This window comes from Pinus tabuliformis, chromosome 5_2 (genome assembly GCF_031772625.1).
Source record: "Pinus tabuliformis cultivar Carrire ecotype Pingquan chromosome 5_2, CPIR1, whole genome shotgun sequence".
NCBI classification, from domain to species: Eukaryota; Viridiplantae; Streptophyta; class Pinopsida; order Pinales; family Pinaceae; genus Pinus; species Pinus tabuliformis.
In genome coordinates this window covers 900790262-900811698 of record NC_142306.1, presented here as the reverse complement: position 1 = coordinate 900811698, position 21437 = coordinate 900790262, and the positions used below count along the sequence as shown (strand labels likewise).

At 38.5% G+C, this 21437-nt stretch overlaps 1 protein-coding gene and 1 pseudogene across 1 annotated transcript in view; one reads left to right on the top strand and one right to left on the bottom strand.

Moving 5' to 3' along the window:
* LOC149162226 (cysteine protease XCP1-like) overlaps nt 1–16548 on the top strand; it is a 49423-nt gene extending 32875 nt beyond the window's left edge. The window contains exons 3-4 of the mRNA XM_089435123.1: nt 16012–16149; nt 16285–16548. Of these exons, the coding sequence (XP_089291249.1) occupies nt 16012–16149; nt 16285–16542 (396 nt within the window). The 3' untranslated portion in view covers nt 16543–16548. The remainder of the gene's footprint in view (nt 1–16011; nt 16150–16284) is intronic.
* On the bottom strand, nt 10571–11072 carry LOC149162227 (14-3-3-like protein GF14-C pseudogene; annotated as a pseudogene).
* Nucleotides 16549–21437: the final 4889 nt, after the last annotated feature.

Genomic DNA, 21437 nt, shown 5'->3' with positions numbered 1-21437 from the left:
TCCGGATCAGTGGTATCAAAGCGGTCTGCTTTTTCTTTGCATGTCCCCAACGAGGTCGGGATATAAGGAGTTAGGGCTTGAACTGGTCGAACCTTTGCAAGATCAGCCTCGCAAATCCCGACAGCCTCCCATGGCGGATGAGAAGAAAGACGAGGGGGCAGGAGATCCTATCAAAATCTTGCTCGAAGAAGCGCTCGAGCGGCAAAGGAACGCGATGATGGATAGCTTTGCGCAGATCCTTCAGCGGCTACCCAGAGGCGACGCATCAGCTTCCAACAGCGACTCTGGAAATGCCACACCCTTCAAGGTACAAGTTAATTTTGAAATCCCCATCTTTGAGGGTCAAATAGACGCAGATGCCGTAAATAAATGGTTAAATCTGCTAGATGGGTATTTTTCTGTTCATGAATTTTCAAGTCGGGAAAAGATTGTTTTTGCTCTTCTCAAAGCAGCCCCCCACGTCAAGGACTGGTGGGAAACCTACTGCGAGCAGAAGGATGAAAGTACAGGCTCACTATTTTCAGCCGCACCCACTTGGAATGACTTCCGGGATGCCATCAAGGAGCAGTACTACCCTGTCGGAAGCTATGAGGACAAGTACATCAAATGGACCACACTGCGGCAGGGACGAGACCAAGATGTGACAGAGTTCACAAACATTTTTCATACCCTTCGCACACAGTTGGGTATCAAAGATTCTGAGTTGCATCTGGTACTCAAATACCGTGGCTGCCTGCACAGATACATCCAGGAAGAGATGGTGTTCTTGAACATCTCCTCACTTGGCACAGCATACCGATACGCTGTCAAAATCGAGCAAAAGTTCAAACAGAAGAAGCGAGACTTTGGATCTGCAAATCCGAAGCCCAAAGGACAAAGCCAAGGCGGGGTGACCCAAGACAACCCGCCAAATTCGCAAGAAAAGAACAACACCACGAAGCCGATGAAGGACACAGGAAAGTGGTGTGAGTTCCACAAGAGTCCCACTCATAACACAAGTGAGTGCCGGACCAAGCAGTCGCTGGTGGCCGAGTTGAAGGCTTCCGAATCAGATGTATGTTCCGATCCTGAGCCAGAACCCGACAAGGGGAATGGCAAAGGGAAGCAGATCATTGATGCAGATCCCAGTGCCACTGTTGCCACCGCCAAGATCAAGAAAAATGAACCCGAAGATCCAGAGGAGGGGGAGCGTCTTTTCCACTCACAGATGTGGGTGAAGGGTTCACCGCTGCGATTCATTGTCGACAGTGGTAGCCAAAAGAACCTTATTTCAGCAGAGGTCGTGAAGCGGTTGGGCCTACCGACTACACCACACCCACAGCCGTACAGTATCGGGTGGCTTCATGAAGGACGAGATCTCAAAGTTCGCCAGCAGTGCCGCCTTCCCTACAGCATCAAGCCCTTCACAGACGAGGTATTGTGTGATGTTACACCTCTGGATGTTTGCGATGTATTATTAGGCCAACCATACTTGTAGAGGCGACATGCTGTGTATGAGTCCAGGCCTCGTGCTGTCATTATTTCTTTGAATAATTCATTATACAGGATACCGGAGGTAGCCCCACCTACTGCCACATCCTTGATCACTACCAAGAAAGGCAGCAAGCTCATATCACAGACTAGGAAATTCATATGTCTGGTTCACTCCCAAAGTAAGGGGAAGATTGTTGCTACATCCATGACCCCTGCAAAGGGTTCCTCTACGCAGCAGCAGCAGCAAAGGGATACGGTCATGACAGAACACAGGAACAACTTCTCATGCACAGGGGTACCACAAAAGCTTCAAGTGGGCGACAAAGTCTGGTTGCATATGCAGAGAGAACGCCTTACCAGAACCCATCAGAAACTCAGACCGCTCCGACATGGTCCTTACACCGGTACCAAGGCTACGGGAAACAATGCTTTGGAGCACAACATTCCTCCATTCCTTCACTTGCACCGAGTGTTCAATGGGTACCGTCATCGACCATGCTTCCCACCATCACTGGACACATCAGAGATTGCAGAACAGCTCACCAGGGACCAAGTTCAGCAGATGGAGGAACTCAACGCAATGGGGACCATTGCTTCCTAAGGGGGGAGGAATGATCCAGGTGGATGTTGGTGGCCACCCACCAACCCATTTGGACCCCCACAACTATCTCTCTCAGCATTTTCAGTTTCCTTAATTGTAGCACAATTTACTATTTTTAGCAGTTTTTCGGGTCCTGAACTTCCGGAGCCGTTTTGAGGCCCTAAACGACGTTTTTTTGGAATTCTGGGGCGACTGAGCCCTATGTTGACTCCCAAAGTGGTAGTACTCGGATAGATCTTTCTAACGAGCTATCGTACGCGTCAAACGGAGATCGTATGCCAAAGTTACGACCCCGGGAAATTGATGTACCAATTTACCCAAACGGGGCCCACAATTTGGCATTTCATCTTCTAGGGTTAGGTTTCGGTATGTGAAGGGTTTTCCATTGTTTCTCAACAATAAATAGGCCTTCGAGCCTCATTGTAATACAGTTCAGAACAGTTCAGAGGCATGTAGCTGCACATCTCTTCTCAGAGATAGCTACCATCGCCCTAGCTGGTTTCTTTCCATTTCTGTTTGTAAGCATATTTCAGTATTTACAATAATGAAATGAAGTATTATTTCCGCTGCATCTTTGTGTATATGGTTATCGCATCTCTGTATTTATGGTTATCTCTGTAATCTATTGCGTTCCTATTTAAATCCGGATCACGAGTGCAACGGTTGTTACAGCAAGGTTCATGTGAAAGGTTTGTCTGATGTCTAGTAGAGTAGTTGACATGGATGGGACAACATTAATAGCATATACAACACATTTCCATTAATAGATTATGCATTACAACAAATGAATGTGTTCAGATGTAGAACACAGGTTAAAGAAACATGCATTACAAGCGTTAAAGATTAGTCTTACAATAAATAAAATACATGCGTGAAAACGTGTTGGCCTGTTAACAGGCTTCTGAATTAAGTGAAATTTCCAAGACACATCGTTACACCATACATCACTAACCCCGTTAGTGGGGAATTGGAGCCACTACTTACTCCTCAAAGAAAAGATTATAGACTCTCTTTTCTATGTGGGAGGAGCTGAGGTGAAAAATTCCTTTCATGTACAAATGAGAGGGGTATTTATAGCCAAGGGTGAAACTTACCCTTGTGGTTTTTTGACTACCCTCATGACTGTTCGACTTCCATGACTTTTTGACTTACATGACTCTATGTTCAACAAGTGGGTCTCTTGGACTTCCATGTTACATCACATTGAATGACAACAGGCCCATAATGGAGATGTGGGCAACATGAATCATGACTTCACTCGACATGACTTGACATGAAAATGTTGGTACATTCGTGCTGCTGCTAGAGTGCATGTTGAGCTACAGTGCTGCTAAGTGATGTATGTCTTCATAGTGTATCATAGCTTCACTTCCACATGTTCATGGCATTCGTCCACTTCGCATGCTTCATTCACTCGTCCATTGGTGAACCTGTCCATCCCCATGTGCTCCCTTCGTTCATCCCATTTGTCATCTTGACATTTTTGTTGGTGTACCTGTACGTGTAATCACTCATGACAAGATGACATCAAATCCAAAATCTCCTAGTCTACCATGACACATGATCATTCAGATGCAGGTGATTGGAAGAGGCAGTAGGGCTGTGATGCAGGGTGATGGCTCCAGGAAACTGCTAATGAAAACTGTGCAAGAGTCTGTGAGGGATGGAGACAGACAATCTGAGTCAATAGTGATTGTCTGCAAGGTCTAGTTTAGATGGGAGGCAAAATTATGCAAATTTTGGGAGGGACAGTCTAGGCTACACGAGGGCAAGGTCGGCATGCTCTACGCATTTTCTATAATGAACAGTCACGAGGGGTTGGACAGCTGAATTTGTGCAATTTTCCAGAGGAACAAGTCGGGCTCCATGAAGGGTCAGCAAGCAGGGATTGCATATTTTTTTTGGGGAACTACTACAGGGGACTTGTTAGGTCCCTATAATACTAGTGATTACCCAATTACTATTGTAGTTGTATCCCTTATTAATATTGTTGTGCCCCGATTATCCCCATGTTGTTATTACTGTGCCCCATAGAATCCCTCTAGTGTTATTTTTATGGCTTTATATTATTATTGTTAGGTCGGATGCGTTATATTGTGACTCCTTAGACTCCTATATATAGAAAGGAGGTTTTGTCTTTTGAATCATCCAAAAATTGTTCATTTGTGTAATGTAAATGCGGGTGCCCCCTCGAAGAGGCTAAATTCTAAGGCGTTCAACTATCTTTTCTATCTTTTTGTGAGCTGGTTTCATAACATTTGGAATAAGAGCTTTGGATTCTAGGGTTTCGCTGCTCCAAATAGGTCATCGTGGAATGTTTGCTATAAATTTTTTCTACGACATTTCAGAAGCTAAAAAAATCCCATTTGATACGAAATCGCATTGTACCTCGGGTCCAAATTTTAGAGCTTTTTGCACTATATTTGCGGAGATATGATCTGAGAAAATTGGTCTTTTTGCAGACTCCTGAATTACATTCCAAATAGGTGACTTGGGGAAAATCGTCATAACTTTCTCCCTAAGCATTGGATTGAAATTTCATAAGAAGGTACAGAAAGAGGATAGATTGTAGTTTCTTATATATATTATTCAGAGCCAAAGGCTGAAACAGTGACTTGTGGCATGTCATACAAGTTCGCTCTACTGAACTAGTCTATAATCAGGTCACTGTGGGAGATTTGGCATAACTCTTCCCTAGAGAATCCAATTTGGATTAGACTGGTGGCATTGGAAAGAGGACGTAGAGGGCTACCATAGATCACAAATTCAAAACTGGATGATCCAAAATTACATACATACATTAGATTCAATATCAAGCTCCTACAAAGTGAAAAAAGGTGTGTAGTTTTTTTTAAATTTTTGCATAAGCTTGGTTTGAAAAATTAGTTTGAAGGAATTAAAAGGGCATAGTAAAGCATTATTATCAGTAATTGATGACCCAAGGAAAGAAAGTGCAAACGCCTAGTAAGCAACCTAAAAGCTCTAGCATGACTCATGAAGAAGAGGAAGAAATGCAACATGATATATCAAAATTACAAGACCAAGTGCAACAAGTGTCACTTGCACAAAAAGTAACAGAATCTAAGGTGGATGGTTTAAGGAAAGATGTAGAAGCTAATATGGATGGTTTAAAGAAAGGTGTAGGAGCTAAGATGGATTGTTTAAAGACAGGCATGGAAGATTTGAAGAAAGATTTGACAAATTTTCTACAAGAAATGCTTAGTAATGGTGAAAGGGTAGTAAAGGAATCTCATGATGAGAACAAAAGAAATGTTAATCATGATTTCATAGAATCTAATGTTCGATCGAAGACCCACCATATTCCAAAAATCGATATGAGGAAGTTTGATGGCAGGGATCCCGCAACATGGATATTACAGATGGAGCAATTTTTCGATCTCAATAATGTGCAAAACACACAAAAGGTATGTATTGCAACTTTATATTTGGAACCAAATCAGTTTGTATGGTATCAATGGCTTTTCTCTCGTAAACAAATTATCACTTAGGCAATTTTTACGGAAGAATTTGCCACAAACTTGCCACTATCTTTTCTATCTTTTTGTGGCAATTTCATAACAGGACTGGTAGCCAAAACTATACAATTTCCAGAGGAAACTTCCAGTTGGATGCTGGGATCACTTGCAGCTAAAACTATGCAATTCCCAGAGTGAACTCGTAGTTGGCTACTTAGTCACTCACAACAAAAATTGTGAAATTCTTCGAGGGAACATGCAGTCTGCTGCTAGGAGCTGTTGGCTGGGAAATCTGCACCAAGGTCTGGAGGTTGGCCTGCTAACCATCTCTGCACAATTTTTGAGCTGAGCTGACTGATGGGCAGCGAAAGTCCTTCTCATGAGCACTACAAAAGTTTTGAGATGAATTGTAAATCGACTGTCTGGATGACTGACTGGGAGAACTACGCAATTTTTTGAAGGAGACAGGGACGGGCACTTGGTGTCTATCCAGTCTGTTTGCTTAATTTCCTCAGTTAGTTGAGTGGGTAAGGCCAATGGCCTCTCGCAATGTTTTAGGAGAGTCCAACTGTTTGAGTGGCTAGCATGAGTACTGATTGAGTTGCTTGTGGGTAGCGTAACTTGAAAGGACTAGCTTGGTGCTTTTGCATTGTTCTTGTTGACAGTTGATCGAGTCGAAAGTAGGGTGATGGTTTAGTTGTTAGTGATGAGACTGGTCATCATAACTTCAGCAAAAACGAGTAAGTGTGTGAACAGTCGAAAGATGTGTAGGTGATCATATGAACACACACTCACATGACATGACGACGAAACGAACAAACCATCTAGATACACATGTTCAGCATGACTGACTGATGGTGTAAGCGAAAAGCGTGACACACATGAATGATCATTCCTGATTGAGACGATGCCTGCGAGACAGTGAATGTGACTCTGTGTGTGAGTGTGACAGATGCTTTCATGGTGAACATAACAAACACATATGAAGCAAAGACTTTGAGCATAATAAGAACATGGTCACAAGCATGACTTAGACATCAACATGCAGGGAATTGAATGCAATAAACAATAAAGGTGGATGTAAAGACTCACACAATCTCATGGAGTGAACCCAAGTGTGTGCAGTCATGAAGTGAAACTCTTCAAGGGAGGTTCCAAAATTGGTGCAAGACAAAATTTTGGAGGGTGGTTGTAGCTGCTACAACAAAAAGAAAAGGTGTTGTTACGAATTTTCGTTAAGGACACCATTATTCCTCATATAAGGGATTGTAAAACATCCAAAGAAACATCAAATGTTCTCAAAATCTTTTATGAAACATCTAAGACCAACGAGATTTTTTTCTTACAAACAATATTTTTTCTTACAGATGAAGCTTTTGTCAATTAAAATGGAAACCAATGACATTATAAGAAATTTTGTTTCGTGTGTTATAGAGCTAAGTGATACGTTAGGAAACATTGGTGAAAAAGTGTTTAGTAATGACTTGGTCATTGTCACATTGAATGGCTTAGTGCAAGATTATCAATTTTTTGTTTAAGTCTTTCAGCTAGAGAGAAGCCTCCTACCTTAGATGAATTAGAAGGTATTTTTCTACAAGAGGAAGAAAGGATTAATAACTTCAATTTGGGCTTTACTAGCTCAAATTTGGCATTGGTATCCAAGGATAAGCAACCATACAAAGGAAATCCATGGGACAAAAGAAAAAGAGTTTAGTTTAAAGAAAAGCACACAGGTATGGCACAATCTAAATTTCCAGTTCATTGTAAGAGAAATGATGATTGTTATTATTGTGGAAAACCTAGACATCATACTAAAGATTACTATAAAATAAAATATAATGAGTCTCAACAAAGAAATAGAAGACATAATGGTGATTTTGTGCACAAAGACACCTCAATCAATGATGGATTTAAAAATATCAAATTGTTTGTTTTTGATGATGCATTGTCTACTAAGACTGATGATGTGAATGCTTGGTTCATTGATTCTCATGCATTGGTCCATATGTCTTGTAATAAATATTGGTTTGATGAATATCATGAGAATGTTGATGGAACATGTGTTTATATAGGAGATAAAATATCCATTAAAGTTCAATTTTATGGAATAATAGGTGTGATGTGGCCTGGTGGACAACAAAGACAGATCCATGATGTGATGTATGTTCCTGGTATCAAAAATAACTTGCTTTATGTTTATATTATTGCTAATTAAGATCTAAAGGTGGAATTTATAAATCACGGCGAGTTGTTAAATATATCCACAATCGTTGCAAGGTTATTACCACAAGTACCAAAGTTCAAGCCTTGTATAAGATGGATGTGACCACGACAAGGCATCAAGCATTGGCATGTACAACGATGTTAATAGAAGAGTTATGTCATCAAAGGTATGGGCATTTAAATCACAATGATTTAAAGTTACTTGAAAGAAAAACAGTGGTTGAAGGTATTCATGTTATGAAAAGTAATCATGTTGAATGTGAAACATGTGGACTTGGAAAATAACATAGAGAGGAATTTCCTATAGATGAAGAAAAAAGGCAAAGAGAAATACTTGAATTGATTCATACTGATGTATGTGGAGCTCCTGAAACTAAATCTCTTGGTGGAGCATTGTATTTTTTTATTATTTATGATAGAACTATCTATATAGTTGGGTCTTTTAATAAGAAAGAAAAGTGATGTTTTTGAATACTTTAAGGAATTCAAAAACATGGTGGAAAAACAAACTCGAAAACACATCAAAATTATCAAATCTGATAAGGGGGAGAATACAAATCAAGATAATTTAATCAATATTGTAAGATTCATGGGATTCTACAACAATTTATAGTGTGTCATACACCTTAGAAAAATGGAGTTGCTGAGAGGAAAAATAGAACATTAGTGGAATGTGCAGCAAGATTCTTCAAGGAAAAAAATATCTCTATTGGTTTCTGGGCTTAAGCCATTAATACTACTATTTATTTAAAATCGAAGTCTAACCAAAACTTTAGACTTGAAAATACCTTTTGAAGCATTTTATGGATATAGACCACAAGTGAATAATTTAATAGTTTTTGGATGCAATAAATTTACTCGTATTCCAAAAGATAAAAGACAAAAACGTGATGCAAAATCAATTAAGTGAACATTCGTTGCTTATTGTGATGATAAAAAAGCATACAAGTAGTTTGATCCAAGTTCACTTAAATTACTTTTAGGTAGGGATGTGGTGTTTCATGAGAATTCAAATGACGGAAATAATAATAGTGCATGGAAAACTGATGATTATGTCAAAATAGAAGCAAGTGTTGAACAAGAACAGGAACAAGTACAACAATAGGTACAAGAACATGTATAGGATCAAGAGTAGGAGGCATCTAGCATTCATGGCATTCCAAGAAGAGTTCAAGAGCCTCCACAAGGCATAAAGAATGATCAAAGCAGTAAAAATCTAAGGAAGGCATGATGTCAAATTCAACCACCTATAAGGTATAAAGATTATGCATTGGTGTCTCATGTAATGAATGTTGTAGTACCCCAAGTTATGAAGAAGCTAAAGGATATAAGGAATGGAGAGATGCAATGAATGAAGAATATAACTCAATAATGAAGAATGACACATGGGAATTAACAAAATTTCCTAGAAATTAAGTTCCCATAGGATGAAAATGGTTATACAAACGTAAGTTTAATGTTGATGGTAGTATTGATAAGTATAAAGCTAGATTGGTTGCAAAAGGCTATTCATAAATAGAAGGTATTGATTGTGAAGATATTTTTACACCTATAGCTAAATTAAATACTGTTAGAATCATGATTGCATTAACTACAAAAAAAATTGGAAAATGCATGAGTTAGATGTCAAATTTGGATTTTTGAATTGTGAATTAAAAGAAGAAGTTTATTTGGTTCATCATGAAGGGTTTGTAAAGCAGGGACATGAGCACCTTGTTTGCTGGTTAAATAAACCTTTGTATGCTTTGAAGCAAACACGAATATCTTGGTATGTGAAAATTGATTCATTCTTTTATGAAAAAGGTTTTGTGAGAAGCAAAAGTAATCATAACCTGTACATCAGGAAAGAGGAAGATGGGAATATTGCCTTGATATCTTTATATGTTGAAGATCTTATCATAACACAGAGTGCATTCAATTTGATTGAATAAATTAAAATTCAGTTGTCACAGGTATTTAAAATTAGGGATCTTCATGAATTGCATTACTTCTTAGGTCTTGAAATTTGGAGGGAATATGGTAAGACATTCATCACACAAAGAAAATATGCAAAGATAATTGTTGGACACCTAATCCTCTAAGGGTTGGTGTGGAAGCTGAATAGACTAAGGAAGCCCAAGACACTTTGGGATGTGGAACCCAACGGTCTCACGAACATACTATAAATGTATATCATTGTCAAATAATATATTTACTCTCCTACTTATCTTTAATATTCTATTGTTGCCATGTGTTTGTTTAATATGGTATCAGAGCAGACGATATCTTGCCCTGCTCATATTTGAGCCACTAATTTTTGTGGTCTTTCTCTGTGTGTTTGTCAGACCTGAGCGTTGGTTGGAAGGGTCGTTCCTTTTTGTGATGGTTGTTGCTCTTAATATGTGCGTTGTATGTGCTGAAGATTAAGGCTCTATTGTAGACAAAGAAATCAGTTTTTTGTATGGCTCATTGATTCATTTGTGTGCTGACTTGGACCTATATTGGTGTTAAATGGTGCTCTTCATTTGTGTGTTGAATGCATCAAAAAATATGATTAAAGCTGCCTGCTATTAAATCTCAGTGTTGAGTTAGAAAACCTTCATGTGCATTGATTAAGGTCTGACAATCCTTCACCTAACATATTTGTGCCTTCTCTGCCACACTGCCAATCAGTTCTGACCTTTTGGTCCATATATTCTCCTATTTCATTTATGTGCAGAGAAACACTCCTTCACTCAGCATTATTTGTGCCATTTCTGTCCTACCATTCTGAATGTTCTTAGTCGTTTCACTCAGCCATTTCTCTATAGTAATATGCTCAAAAAAAAAATGCCATTCTGGTCAGCTTGTCAGTGCTGACACAACATTTTTGTACCTTCGTGATTAAAGTGCTATCCTTGTAAGATTCTTCACCTAAAGTATCAAGCTCTGCAATTTCCTCATCAAAGGCCTGCTTGGCAAGTGTACAGGCATGATCTGGTGAATTCAAAATCTCATAATAGAATACAGAAAAGTTAAGGGCCAGTCCCAATCTGATAGGGTGAGTTGGAGCCAACTCTGCAATCGCAATGTCTTGGGCTGCCTTGTATGCAAGCAACGTGCTTTCAGCAGCTTCCTTCCTCTCAACACCAGTTTTAAATTCTGCAAGATATCGATGGTAATCACCCTTCATCTTAAGATAAAATACCTTGGACTCACCAGATGTGGATGACGGGATAAGATGTGTATCCAGAAGACGTAGAATGCCATCACAAATATTACTGAGCTTAGACTCAACCTTGCCTCTGTATTCTCTTATCATAGTAACGTGTTCTTCATTTCCCACTCAATAATGTGGAGTTTCAGTTAGTTTGCGCTGTTGTAATTTGTTGCTGTGTTGGTTCCATTTTTATGTGTCATGGACATGAGAGGCCAAGTGGTGCATGTGCTAAGAAAGATGACTATAATATTTGTTTGTGCATTTATTTCATATGGTAACCCACTAAAATGAGAAGAAGAGGAACAGAGACCACAAAGATAACACCCCTGTACCTATACATCTTCTCTATCACCGTCTCCTGCCACATTCTCTTCATCTTCTCCTTGAGATCTCACAAGATTGAACCGGTGACATATTGGGAGCAGCTGCAATGGGCGACGGTGCTGGTGCCCATGCGGGAGAGGCTTAGCTCATCAATCCCAGCATGAAAACGAAGCAGAGAAGTGTATTGAATCCAGCCATGTTATGTAAAAGTAGGAGTTCTGAAAGTGCAAATTTGTGTCACCGAAAGTGTATAGAGTGGATTTTTTCGCTTACTTAGAAATGAAGTGAAGAGGTATGTCGAAGAAGATAACTGAGTGATAATGGTTGTGAGGGACGGGGGAGAGCATGATATATAGGTATTGTCGCGAGGTCGGCTTCCGAGAATGAGGTATTCATTTTTGACACTGTATTTCATGTATTTCGGTGAAGCAACAACCATCCTTTCCTCTGTTAGTCCTTGGTTATAGTTTTATCCGCGTGCCTACTGAAAAAACTTTAGTTGTTGGCACTGGCCATTTAATCTAGGCATACAGTTGTATACTAGGAGCGTCAGTTGCAGTAATGAATGCTCTATAATCACCAATAGTGACCTCTTACATTTGCTTTCTCATACGCTCTGCTTTGGCTGCCATATGCTCTGCTTTGTTGAGAACGATGCTGGACGCAGAGACGTGCTCCCAGCAGTCCGACTCCTGGATTGAGCACAAAGAATAATCTGCTCACATCCCCATTGCATGCGTTTTCTCCCACAATTGTGTTATCCTCCCGCATTGGTATCAGCTCCTAGTTTTTGACTGTAATACTATTACATAGTCTATTCACCATACTCCAAATGTTGTATTCCCATATGCATTAATACCATATGCATTATTACCTCCACACGCATTCCTCCAAGCTTGTAGATCAAATGCCCAGTGGTTGTTGACTTGCTAAAGTCGATATGGCTAATAACCACAATGTTGATATGTGTTTTATCCTTTCCCATGATGAACTAAATTCTCTTACAAAAACGGATGCCTGAGTTTGGAGAATCAGAAGCACCACAAAACAACTTCACAGCGGCGTGGAGAACAGAGAGACTCACACAAAATGAAGAGGACAAAAGATTGATATCAAAGCCATTGTTGGTGTTTCTCATTTCAAATTCTCATTCGAGGAGCTCATCCATGCTGTGGTAGCTGGTCAAACTAAATTACAATTCGATTCAGGGCATCGATTTGTGCCACCATATCTTGACTCCTACCATCAGATCTAGAGCATCTACATGTATAGAAGAGATGTGAAGGTTCTCATAAGAGGATTGTGTGCTTCACTGTTAAAAGGTAACTTTGCAAGAATCATAAGAAGATTATTTGCTAGTTTGAACTAGTTTGTTGGCTAGCATTTCCCTTATCAACATTAGCATTATCACATGTAATGAGTTATGTTCAATATATGCACCATTTAGAAGCTGAGACTCCTCATTTCATAAGCTTGAGTTATTGAGAAAATGACCAGAATTACTGAGTTATTAGAGTTACTAAATACTTTAATCTACTCCAATGTTCATGATACAGTTGAAATTGGCAAAATCACTCTCACAAATATTCATATATGCCTACAAGATGCACATGAAAAGATTGAATTTTTTCAGCTAGAATCTCAATTCCAGCAAGGTGAATTAAAACAGCTCAGTTGTCATTCTGAACCTATTTTTGTTCATAAGATCGAAACAGACTCCCATAAGCAGCAAGACAATAATGTTATATTTGATTCAGATCTAGTACCCAATGAAGCAGCAAGGTTACACGCAGATGCAGAAATTCAGCCTGCATTTCCCAAGCCCATCATCAGACCTTGGGAAGAGCTTGTCCACAACAAGCACATAACTGGTCTTGGATATGGCAAGGACGTGTTCTTTCACATTATAGACTACTCAAAACCCATTCAGTTTTAGAGTGTTGAATTCCTTCGTGACAGTTCACCTTCAACTGTTCCAGATTCTGCCCCTCCTCCACAGCAACAGCAACAACAATAGATTGTGAAATGCCAACACTATGACCAAGTTGGCCATCTGAAAGGTCACTGTTTTGATCTTCATTGATGCAAGCATTGTCATAAAACTAGTCATTCTTCAAACAGATGCTTCAAAAACAAACATCCTGCAAGAACAATGATTCATCTTAGATGGATCGCTTCTTGGCAATGGGCTTCAACAATTAAGAAGATATTTCTCTCATACAATAGGATTTGTTCTCGAATATTGAAAAGTCTTGCAGTTGAGATCTCTTCATCTTCTCACCTTATATCTGACAGGGGGGGAATGATGGTCATCTACTAGCTTCAAAGCCACATCAAGCGAGCCTGAGCCACTACCTGGCATACCAAATTCAGAGTTGTAGCCAGAGACAAATATGCTCCCCTGAGCATGCCTTCAATCAGTGATATCTCTTCAAAGAACTGGGGACGCTTCCTCTAGCAGAAGACTTCAGCTTCTTGCCAATTTCGAAAGAGTTCCAGGAATTGCATTAAGCATTCGAGAGTTATTGGCCATCCTTAAACCATCATAGGTTGAGACCTCCCTTTTCAGGTTGAGGTTCTCCCTTTTATCCTGGGTGAGACCTCCCTTTCATGGTTGAAGGTTTCCCTCTTCAAAATATCAGGAGCACTTCCTCTAGCAGAAGACCTGAGCTTCATGCCAGACTTGGAAGAGTTCCAGGAACTGCACTAAGCATTCCAGTGTTGGTGGTCATCCTTAAACCACCTCCCTTTATACCAATATTTTAGACAGCACATTCAGCCTAGTGCTGCCATGCATTTTTTCACATTTTGTATTATAGCTCTCTTCTTGGACTCATACATAACCCTTCGGATTATGGGGGGGAATGTTGGACACCTAATCCTCTAAGGGTTGGTGTGGAAGCCGAATAGACTAAGGAAGTCCAAGAGACCTTGGGATGTGGAACCCAACGGTCACACGAATGTACTATAAATGTATATCATTGTCAAGTAATAGATGTACTCTCCTGCTTATCTTTAATATTATGTTGCTGCCATGTGTGTGTTTGAAAATCATTCTTGAAATATTTTGTATGTGTGAATGCAAGCCAATGTCTACTCTTTTGGAACATAATGCTAAGTTGTATAGTGATGATGGATCTAAAGAGGTGAATGGAACCTTGTATTGTCAACTGATGGGAAGTTTGAAGTACCTTAGCACTTCGAGGCTAGATATAGTATATTCTATCAACATTCTTAGTGAGTTTATTGCTAAGCCTTGTAAAAGCCATTGGAACGTAGCAAAAAAAGTCCTTCGATATCTGAAAGCAACACTTTATGTTGGTATCTTGTGTACTGATGAATGTGATGTTGAGTTGGTAGATTTTTCTAATTCAGATTGGGCTGGAAATCCTGATGACAATAGATCAACCTATCGATATGCATTCAATTTAGGATCGGGGATCATATCATGGAGGAGAAAGAAACAACCAATTGTTTCTTTGTCACCCACAGAAGAAGAATAGAAAGCCTTGACCAATGCAACTTGTGATGCTATTTGGTAAAGGATGATTCTTGAAGATGTTTGAGAAAAAAAAGGACCAACAAGTATCAAATGTGACTACTAGAGTTCCATTAAGCCGGAAAATAATCCAATTTACCATGCGAGAACTAACTAAACATATTGAAGTCCAGCATCATTTTACAAGGAGAAAGATATAATCAAATGAGATTCATTTACTCTATTGTAATACAAGTGAGAATGTAGCTTGCACCTTTACCAAGCCTCTTGGTAAGATGAACTTTGAAATATGTAGACAATAGCTAGGAATTGTTGAAAATCCATTTCTCCATCAAGGGGGGATGTTGGAATAATGTCGCAATGGTAAGTAGATATAGAATTGATGAGTTGTGTTCTTGTAGTTAGTGTTTGAGTCTATATGTCATGAATCGTGTCTTCGTAGTTTATGTTGTGAATTGGTGATTCGAATTATTCGGATCTAGATTGTCCTAAAAGTTGTTATGTGTGCCTATACAATGTACTTGTTGTCCAAACAACTTGATCAATAAAAAATAGTTTTATTCTTGTGCATCTCTCTCCTTCTCTAATGAAAAATGGAAATGGTTTTATATTTTTGTTAGATTAAAATGACCTATAATTTTTTCTTAATTTATTACTCAACACAAGTATACACTAAACCGAAATAAAATAATGGTTTTGGTGTAATCAATGTAAACACTAACCCAATCTTATCTAAACCCAAATATGAGATCCACCTCAATGTTGTGAAAATGGCATGGCCCGTGTATCAAGAGATCAAATTGCAAATGTATCAAATATTATAATTTATTATGTGCAACCTCAAGCGTTGCAACCTGAAGTGCATACCAACCACATATTTAAATGAGCCTTTTTATTTAAATAATATTGTAACCACAAATTATTGAAATTATGCCGTGTCAAACACTTGTAGCCAAATGTTCTTAAAAATTGTTTCTGAGTAAGTAATAAATAGGCAGAGACAATGTTGGAATTAAAAAGTTTACATATAACATAATTTGTTATTACCATATTATATCATTAGAAAAATTTATTACTGCATTCACTTCTCCATCTTATTTTTGGCTCATCATTTATCCTCTCACACAGTACAATGTCTTTTTAATTTTTTAAAGGTGTTCTCTTCAGGGGTGTGCTAGTTTTAGATAAATTGTTACTCCAACTAAACTATTACTTGTCTAATTGGCCATGTGAACAGGGAACAAACAAAATGGTCACCATAGACGGTTACATCAATGTGCCAAGCTCAGACTGCGCAATTCTGTGCGCTGTTGCCCGACAACCCGTCAGCGTTGGATTAGTCTCCTCGAGCATGGACTTTCGGTTTTACGCTGGGGTACGACATTCACAACGTTTATAATACCTCTTTATTTATACATAAGTCTGAACAACGTCCGACATATACATAAACCCTAATAACATCCGACATCGACATAAACCCTATTAACATTCGACATCGACGTTTTGGCAGGGCATTTACAACGGCAATTGCTCGAATAATCCATTCATCATCGACCACGCGGTACTCATCATCGGATATTCGTATGAAGGAGAAGTGGACTACTGGATCGTCAAGAATTCATGGGGTACAGACTGGGGAATGAATGGATACTTTTACATACAGAGAAACACAGAGATAGAATACGGCGTCTGCGCCATCAATGCAATGGCCTCCTATCCCACCAAGGAGGAAACCTCGCCCAGTCCCGAGCCAGCCCCTGCTGTGTAGCTATATTTGTACGAGCCCTCACAGGGCCTGGACATTTGTTTTTAATATTTCTCTACATATATATTAGAGATCAATTATGTATTTGTAGTGATGATATTTTGCGAGTGGAGGCGAAAAAGCGTAAGCGTTCTCATCAAAAGTTTCCATGGAAGAATAATCACATAAAATAAACCAATTCTGCTATTTAATAAGTAGATTTTATGTTCTAATTTCGTTATTTTATCGTGGGACATTTCGAGTTGTGCAGCAATTTTATTTGCTACAAAATTTCAAGTTGTGCAGCAATTTTATTTACTACCAAATTTCAAGTTGTGCAGCAATTCCATTTAAAAAAAAAATAATGGATCTTACTCTAATTTAACCTTCGTTCATGGATTTGAGCATGTAGTTAACATTAATGCTTAGCATGCAGCAATTCCATACAAAATTTTTGGATCTTAATCTAACTTAACCTTCCTGGACTGTGCTGTTCATGGATTTGAGCATGTAGTTATCATTAATGCTTTGGATGGGCAGGTGGAGGATAGAGTGATTACCGAGAGCTCACGCAAGAGCCAAACTTTGAAAAAGTAGGGTAGACGATAGGTAAACATGGCCGTAGTATGTGAGTTGTATGCTCCAGTGGGGATATGACTTTACAGAAAGTCTGTGTTCCCCCTTGACATATATAAAATAATTTTATAACAAGAAAACTATGTGAGTTGTATGCTCCAGTGGGGATATGACTTTACAGAAAGTCCGTGTTCCCCCTTGACATATATAAAATAATTGTATAACAAGAAAATGATTTAATGTAGGCAGAGGTTGTCTCTAGAATCCTCTTCCAGTGGGGATATGACTTTACAGTCTGTGTTTCCTCTTGACATATATAAAATAATTGCATAATAAGAAAATTATCTCTAGAATCCTCTTCCATTGACACTAAGGCTTATTTGATAGTAGAGTGTGAAAGCCATGTGTGCAAGTATGTCTTTCTTAAAATAAAAATATAATATTTTTTAAATAAGGTAGACTATATTAAAAATATATGAGTTATATATATGTCTTAATATAATTTTATATTTAATAATTAAAATTAAAACAATTAATTTTAATTTTAAGTAATTAAAATTAAAAAAAAACCCATATATATATATATATAAAATATTAAAAGTATTAAAGTTGTCTTTTCAGGCACTTCATTTTTCTATGAGATGAGTATGGTGAATAGTAATTTCACATAGGGTCTTGGATTTGTCTAGTGGTAGTAGTTATCTTTAACATACACTTGGTCTTTTCCGTTGTTATACATTGGAGGTCTTTTATGTACTCTAACAAAATATTTTGAGTAATAAAATGCTCTTACATGGTATCAAAGAGGAAGATTCCTATAGTATTGAATTATATAATAGAGGTCTTCTACAAAATATTTTGAATGTTAAAATACTCTTACATGATATAGAAAAAATTGTTATCCTATTGTATTATTTTTTACTTCAGTAAATTTTTTATGATCTTGCATGGACTTTCTATTTCAGTGAGGTCTGGAGGCTCTATAAATCTATGTTTTGAATGGGATTTCTGATTATGTGAACCTGCGTAAGGGAGCTTTCTATCACCGGATTTTGGGAAGATCCAGCCCCAGAGCTGCACAGAAACTTCACTGATCAAAGTTATGCCCTCCAAGGGAGCTTTCTATCACCGGATTTTGGGAAGATCCAGCCCCAGAGCTGCACAGAAACTTCACTGATCAAAGTTATGCCGTCCACATAATACGGGGCCTTTTGTGAGCTAAAGCTTCTCTCTTCCCGTAACCCAATTGATATAAATGTGGACCTTCCAAGCAATGCCAAAGACTTTTCTTTAAGCTCCATTCATTCGAAACTGCAAGGAATGAATGAATTTATCCGTAGCCCTCGGTTATGAAAATATCATCTAGTAGGGCGCATCTCTCATAAAGTTACGGGATGCTGTTGTGCTGGTGTGGGAAAATGATCCGCCAAACACAGGAGAAAGGTTTCAAAAGAACATGAGATTGCGGGTTAGAAACCTACAAAATCTCAGGAAAATCGAACGTGATCGATTCGAGCATTTAGGTTTTTTCTGCTTGAAATTTGATGCGCAAGGGTTTCGAAACAATCAATTCAGAGGGTCAATGTCTTGCTGGTGGACATCCGTTAGAGAGACCTGTAGAGAAGTGTAGCACCAATTTCTCTGACTACTTGATTCAAGTAGTCGGGCCATTTTAATTATTTAGATTGGTGACTGATTTCTTCTAGCTTAGCTGCATGGGTATTTAGATTCTTGGGCCTTGTCATCATCAGATCTGAGGTTGTCAAATTTCATTGTGAACCTGAGAAACGACACTGGCTATCGGCCACCTTTGTAGATCCGTGGCGGATCCCGCGCCATTTCCTATCTCGTCATCGTAAACCTCGCAACCATCGATCCCCATAAGGAACTTGGGCTGAAGCCTCTACCCTCAATGGAGATAGAAGGTGCAACCTGCAGATTCTGGGCAGATCCTGGTTCAGCATAGAGGCTCGTTCTACCACGAGTCTACAGTTCAGTTTATTCTACATTGTGTGTCAGTGTGTGAGTGACAGGTCAAAAATTAAAAAATTTATTTTTTAAATAGAAAAATAATATAAGTTTTAATCTGTGTTGCACGGGTACCCGCACCCGGGGATGGGGTTCTCGAATCTGTCCCGGGTTCCCGCACCCAAGTACGGGTTCGTCCCAGACGAACGAGAAGAATTGGGTTCTTCCATGAAGAACCGTGTTCTTCAAAAAAAAATTGGGTTCTTTTCCTTTAACGGGTTCTTGGGTTCTTTGGGTTCTTCATAAAAAAAACTATATTAAAAATATAATTAATAATATATAGTTGGATTGAGGTTAAGAACAAAGTGCATACATTTGTTGTAAGAGTTAGATCACACCCACAGACAGATGAGATCTATGCAGAATTGCAGTGACTCACAGGGTTGATGAAGGAAGCAGGGGATGTACCTGATGTGCACTTTATGCTGCATGATAAGAAACAGAAGCAGGTGGTAGTGATCATCACATGATGTGCAATAGGAGTGGTGGGAATCTGCATTGTTTTACAAGAGGAAGAGCTTATATTTTGTTTGTGCTTTTCAGCAAGTTGTAAAGACCACTGAAGTCTCATCAAAAGCGCAGACTTGCATATGTCATAATTGCCACTATTCTGCCAAGTTCATAAATGAGGTCACCATGCAGGAAACCGTCCTGAGTGATTTAATCCACTTCATTATTTCCTCAACTTTGTTTTTTTGGGATTTATATTGAGGCTTAAGTAAAATAAGTTAGCTGGAAGTGCTATATTATTCTGTTGGTGTCTCTACAAAGGGAGTGGAGGTTTGAGGACTGTTTATTGTTTTCATGTATCATGCCAAAGGCTATATCTCCCTAGGGCATTTCTCAAGGACAAGAGCCCATACAACAAGTTTCAAGTAGCATGGGTATTTTCAAAATTTTTAGGTTGAAGTTACATCAAGATATTCAAGTGAACAAAAGATGTGAGTGGACTGTCGACCTCCTTGGATATATGATTGCAGAGAGCTTGTCTGGGCAGAATAGGGATCGGGCTTCAGTTAGAGACCTTTTTTTTCCTTGGAGCTTCAGGTAATGACTTATAAATAGCAGTAAAGGCATTTTAGAGACACTCTTGTTCTATTTTTTCTCATGATGAGAAGTGTTGAAATTCAAATCTCACATAAATACATATACGATGTAGATGTATGCACACAAATCGATGCATAGACATAGACAGACAATAATGGACATAGAGAGAACAGACATTAATGGAAATAGAGAGATGCACACAAGAATTATAGTTTATAGCTGTAATGTATTATTCCATATGTTGGCTTGACAAAAGACGCTTGCCAGTAAGCTGTATAATTGACTTTGTGCTGATTTCATGTGTTTCATTTTTGGATGAAAATATGGTGCAGCTCTAAATTGAATAAGTTAATTGCATCAAGCAACAGATGTTATGCTTGTCTGTATAAAACAATAGTTAATATCTTCACTCTTTTTTATGGTAGCTAATACTGGGGACTTGTGTTTGAGGGTCAAACAGGGAACATAACAATTGAGAAAGCTCTAAAATTCTATTGGATTTGGAAAATAAAATGAAAGATAAGCATAGGAAGAGAAATTGGAAGCATGGAAAAGGATGGACATTATAGCAGTGTGATGACAAACAATGATGCCTGCAATGTTAATATGGCAATATAGAGTTAGGGAACAAGTTTGACCTGCAAAACTGTATTTGATAGGATGATTGCATGGTATGCGGTTTCGTGGAACTCAATGACAGCAGAATATGCTGACCACAATTGTTGCATGAATGCTTTCCAATTTGTGGCAAAATGCTTTGGTTTGGCATAAATCCAAACCAGGTGATCTTCACTATTATTCTCAAGGCATGTGCCAAACTGCCATCAGATGAAAATGGTAAGCAACGGAGTTGTCTATAATGCGACTTTTTGGAGATTCCGGTGACGGAATCCGGCGGAAGAAATTGAGGTTAAATCTTGATTTCTTGCAGTTAAAATGGTTTTTTAACTGCATATTTGGATTCAGCACCCTCGAAAACCCCTGGGACGGTTTCATTGTGCAGAAACTAGCTATCAAACTTGCGATTCCAATAAATTCCTGCCGGATTTCGACCAGAAAAACCCGCCGGAAAGGCTTCCAAAAAGTCGCGTTATAGACAACTGCGTAAGCAACTCCATTTATGCATTATGAGAATGGGTTTGGAAAAAATATACAAATTCAAATTTCATATATATTATTAATTTATTAATTATATTTTTCCAACTTTAATATATTTCGTATATATTATTAATTATATATATATGAAATATTAATTAATAATATGCATG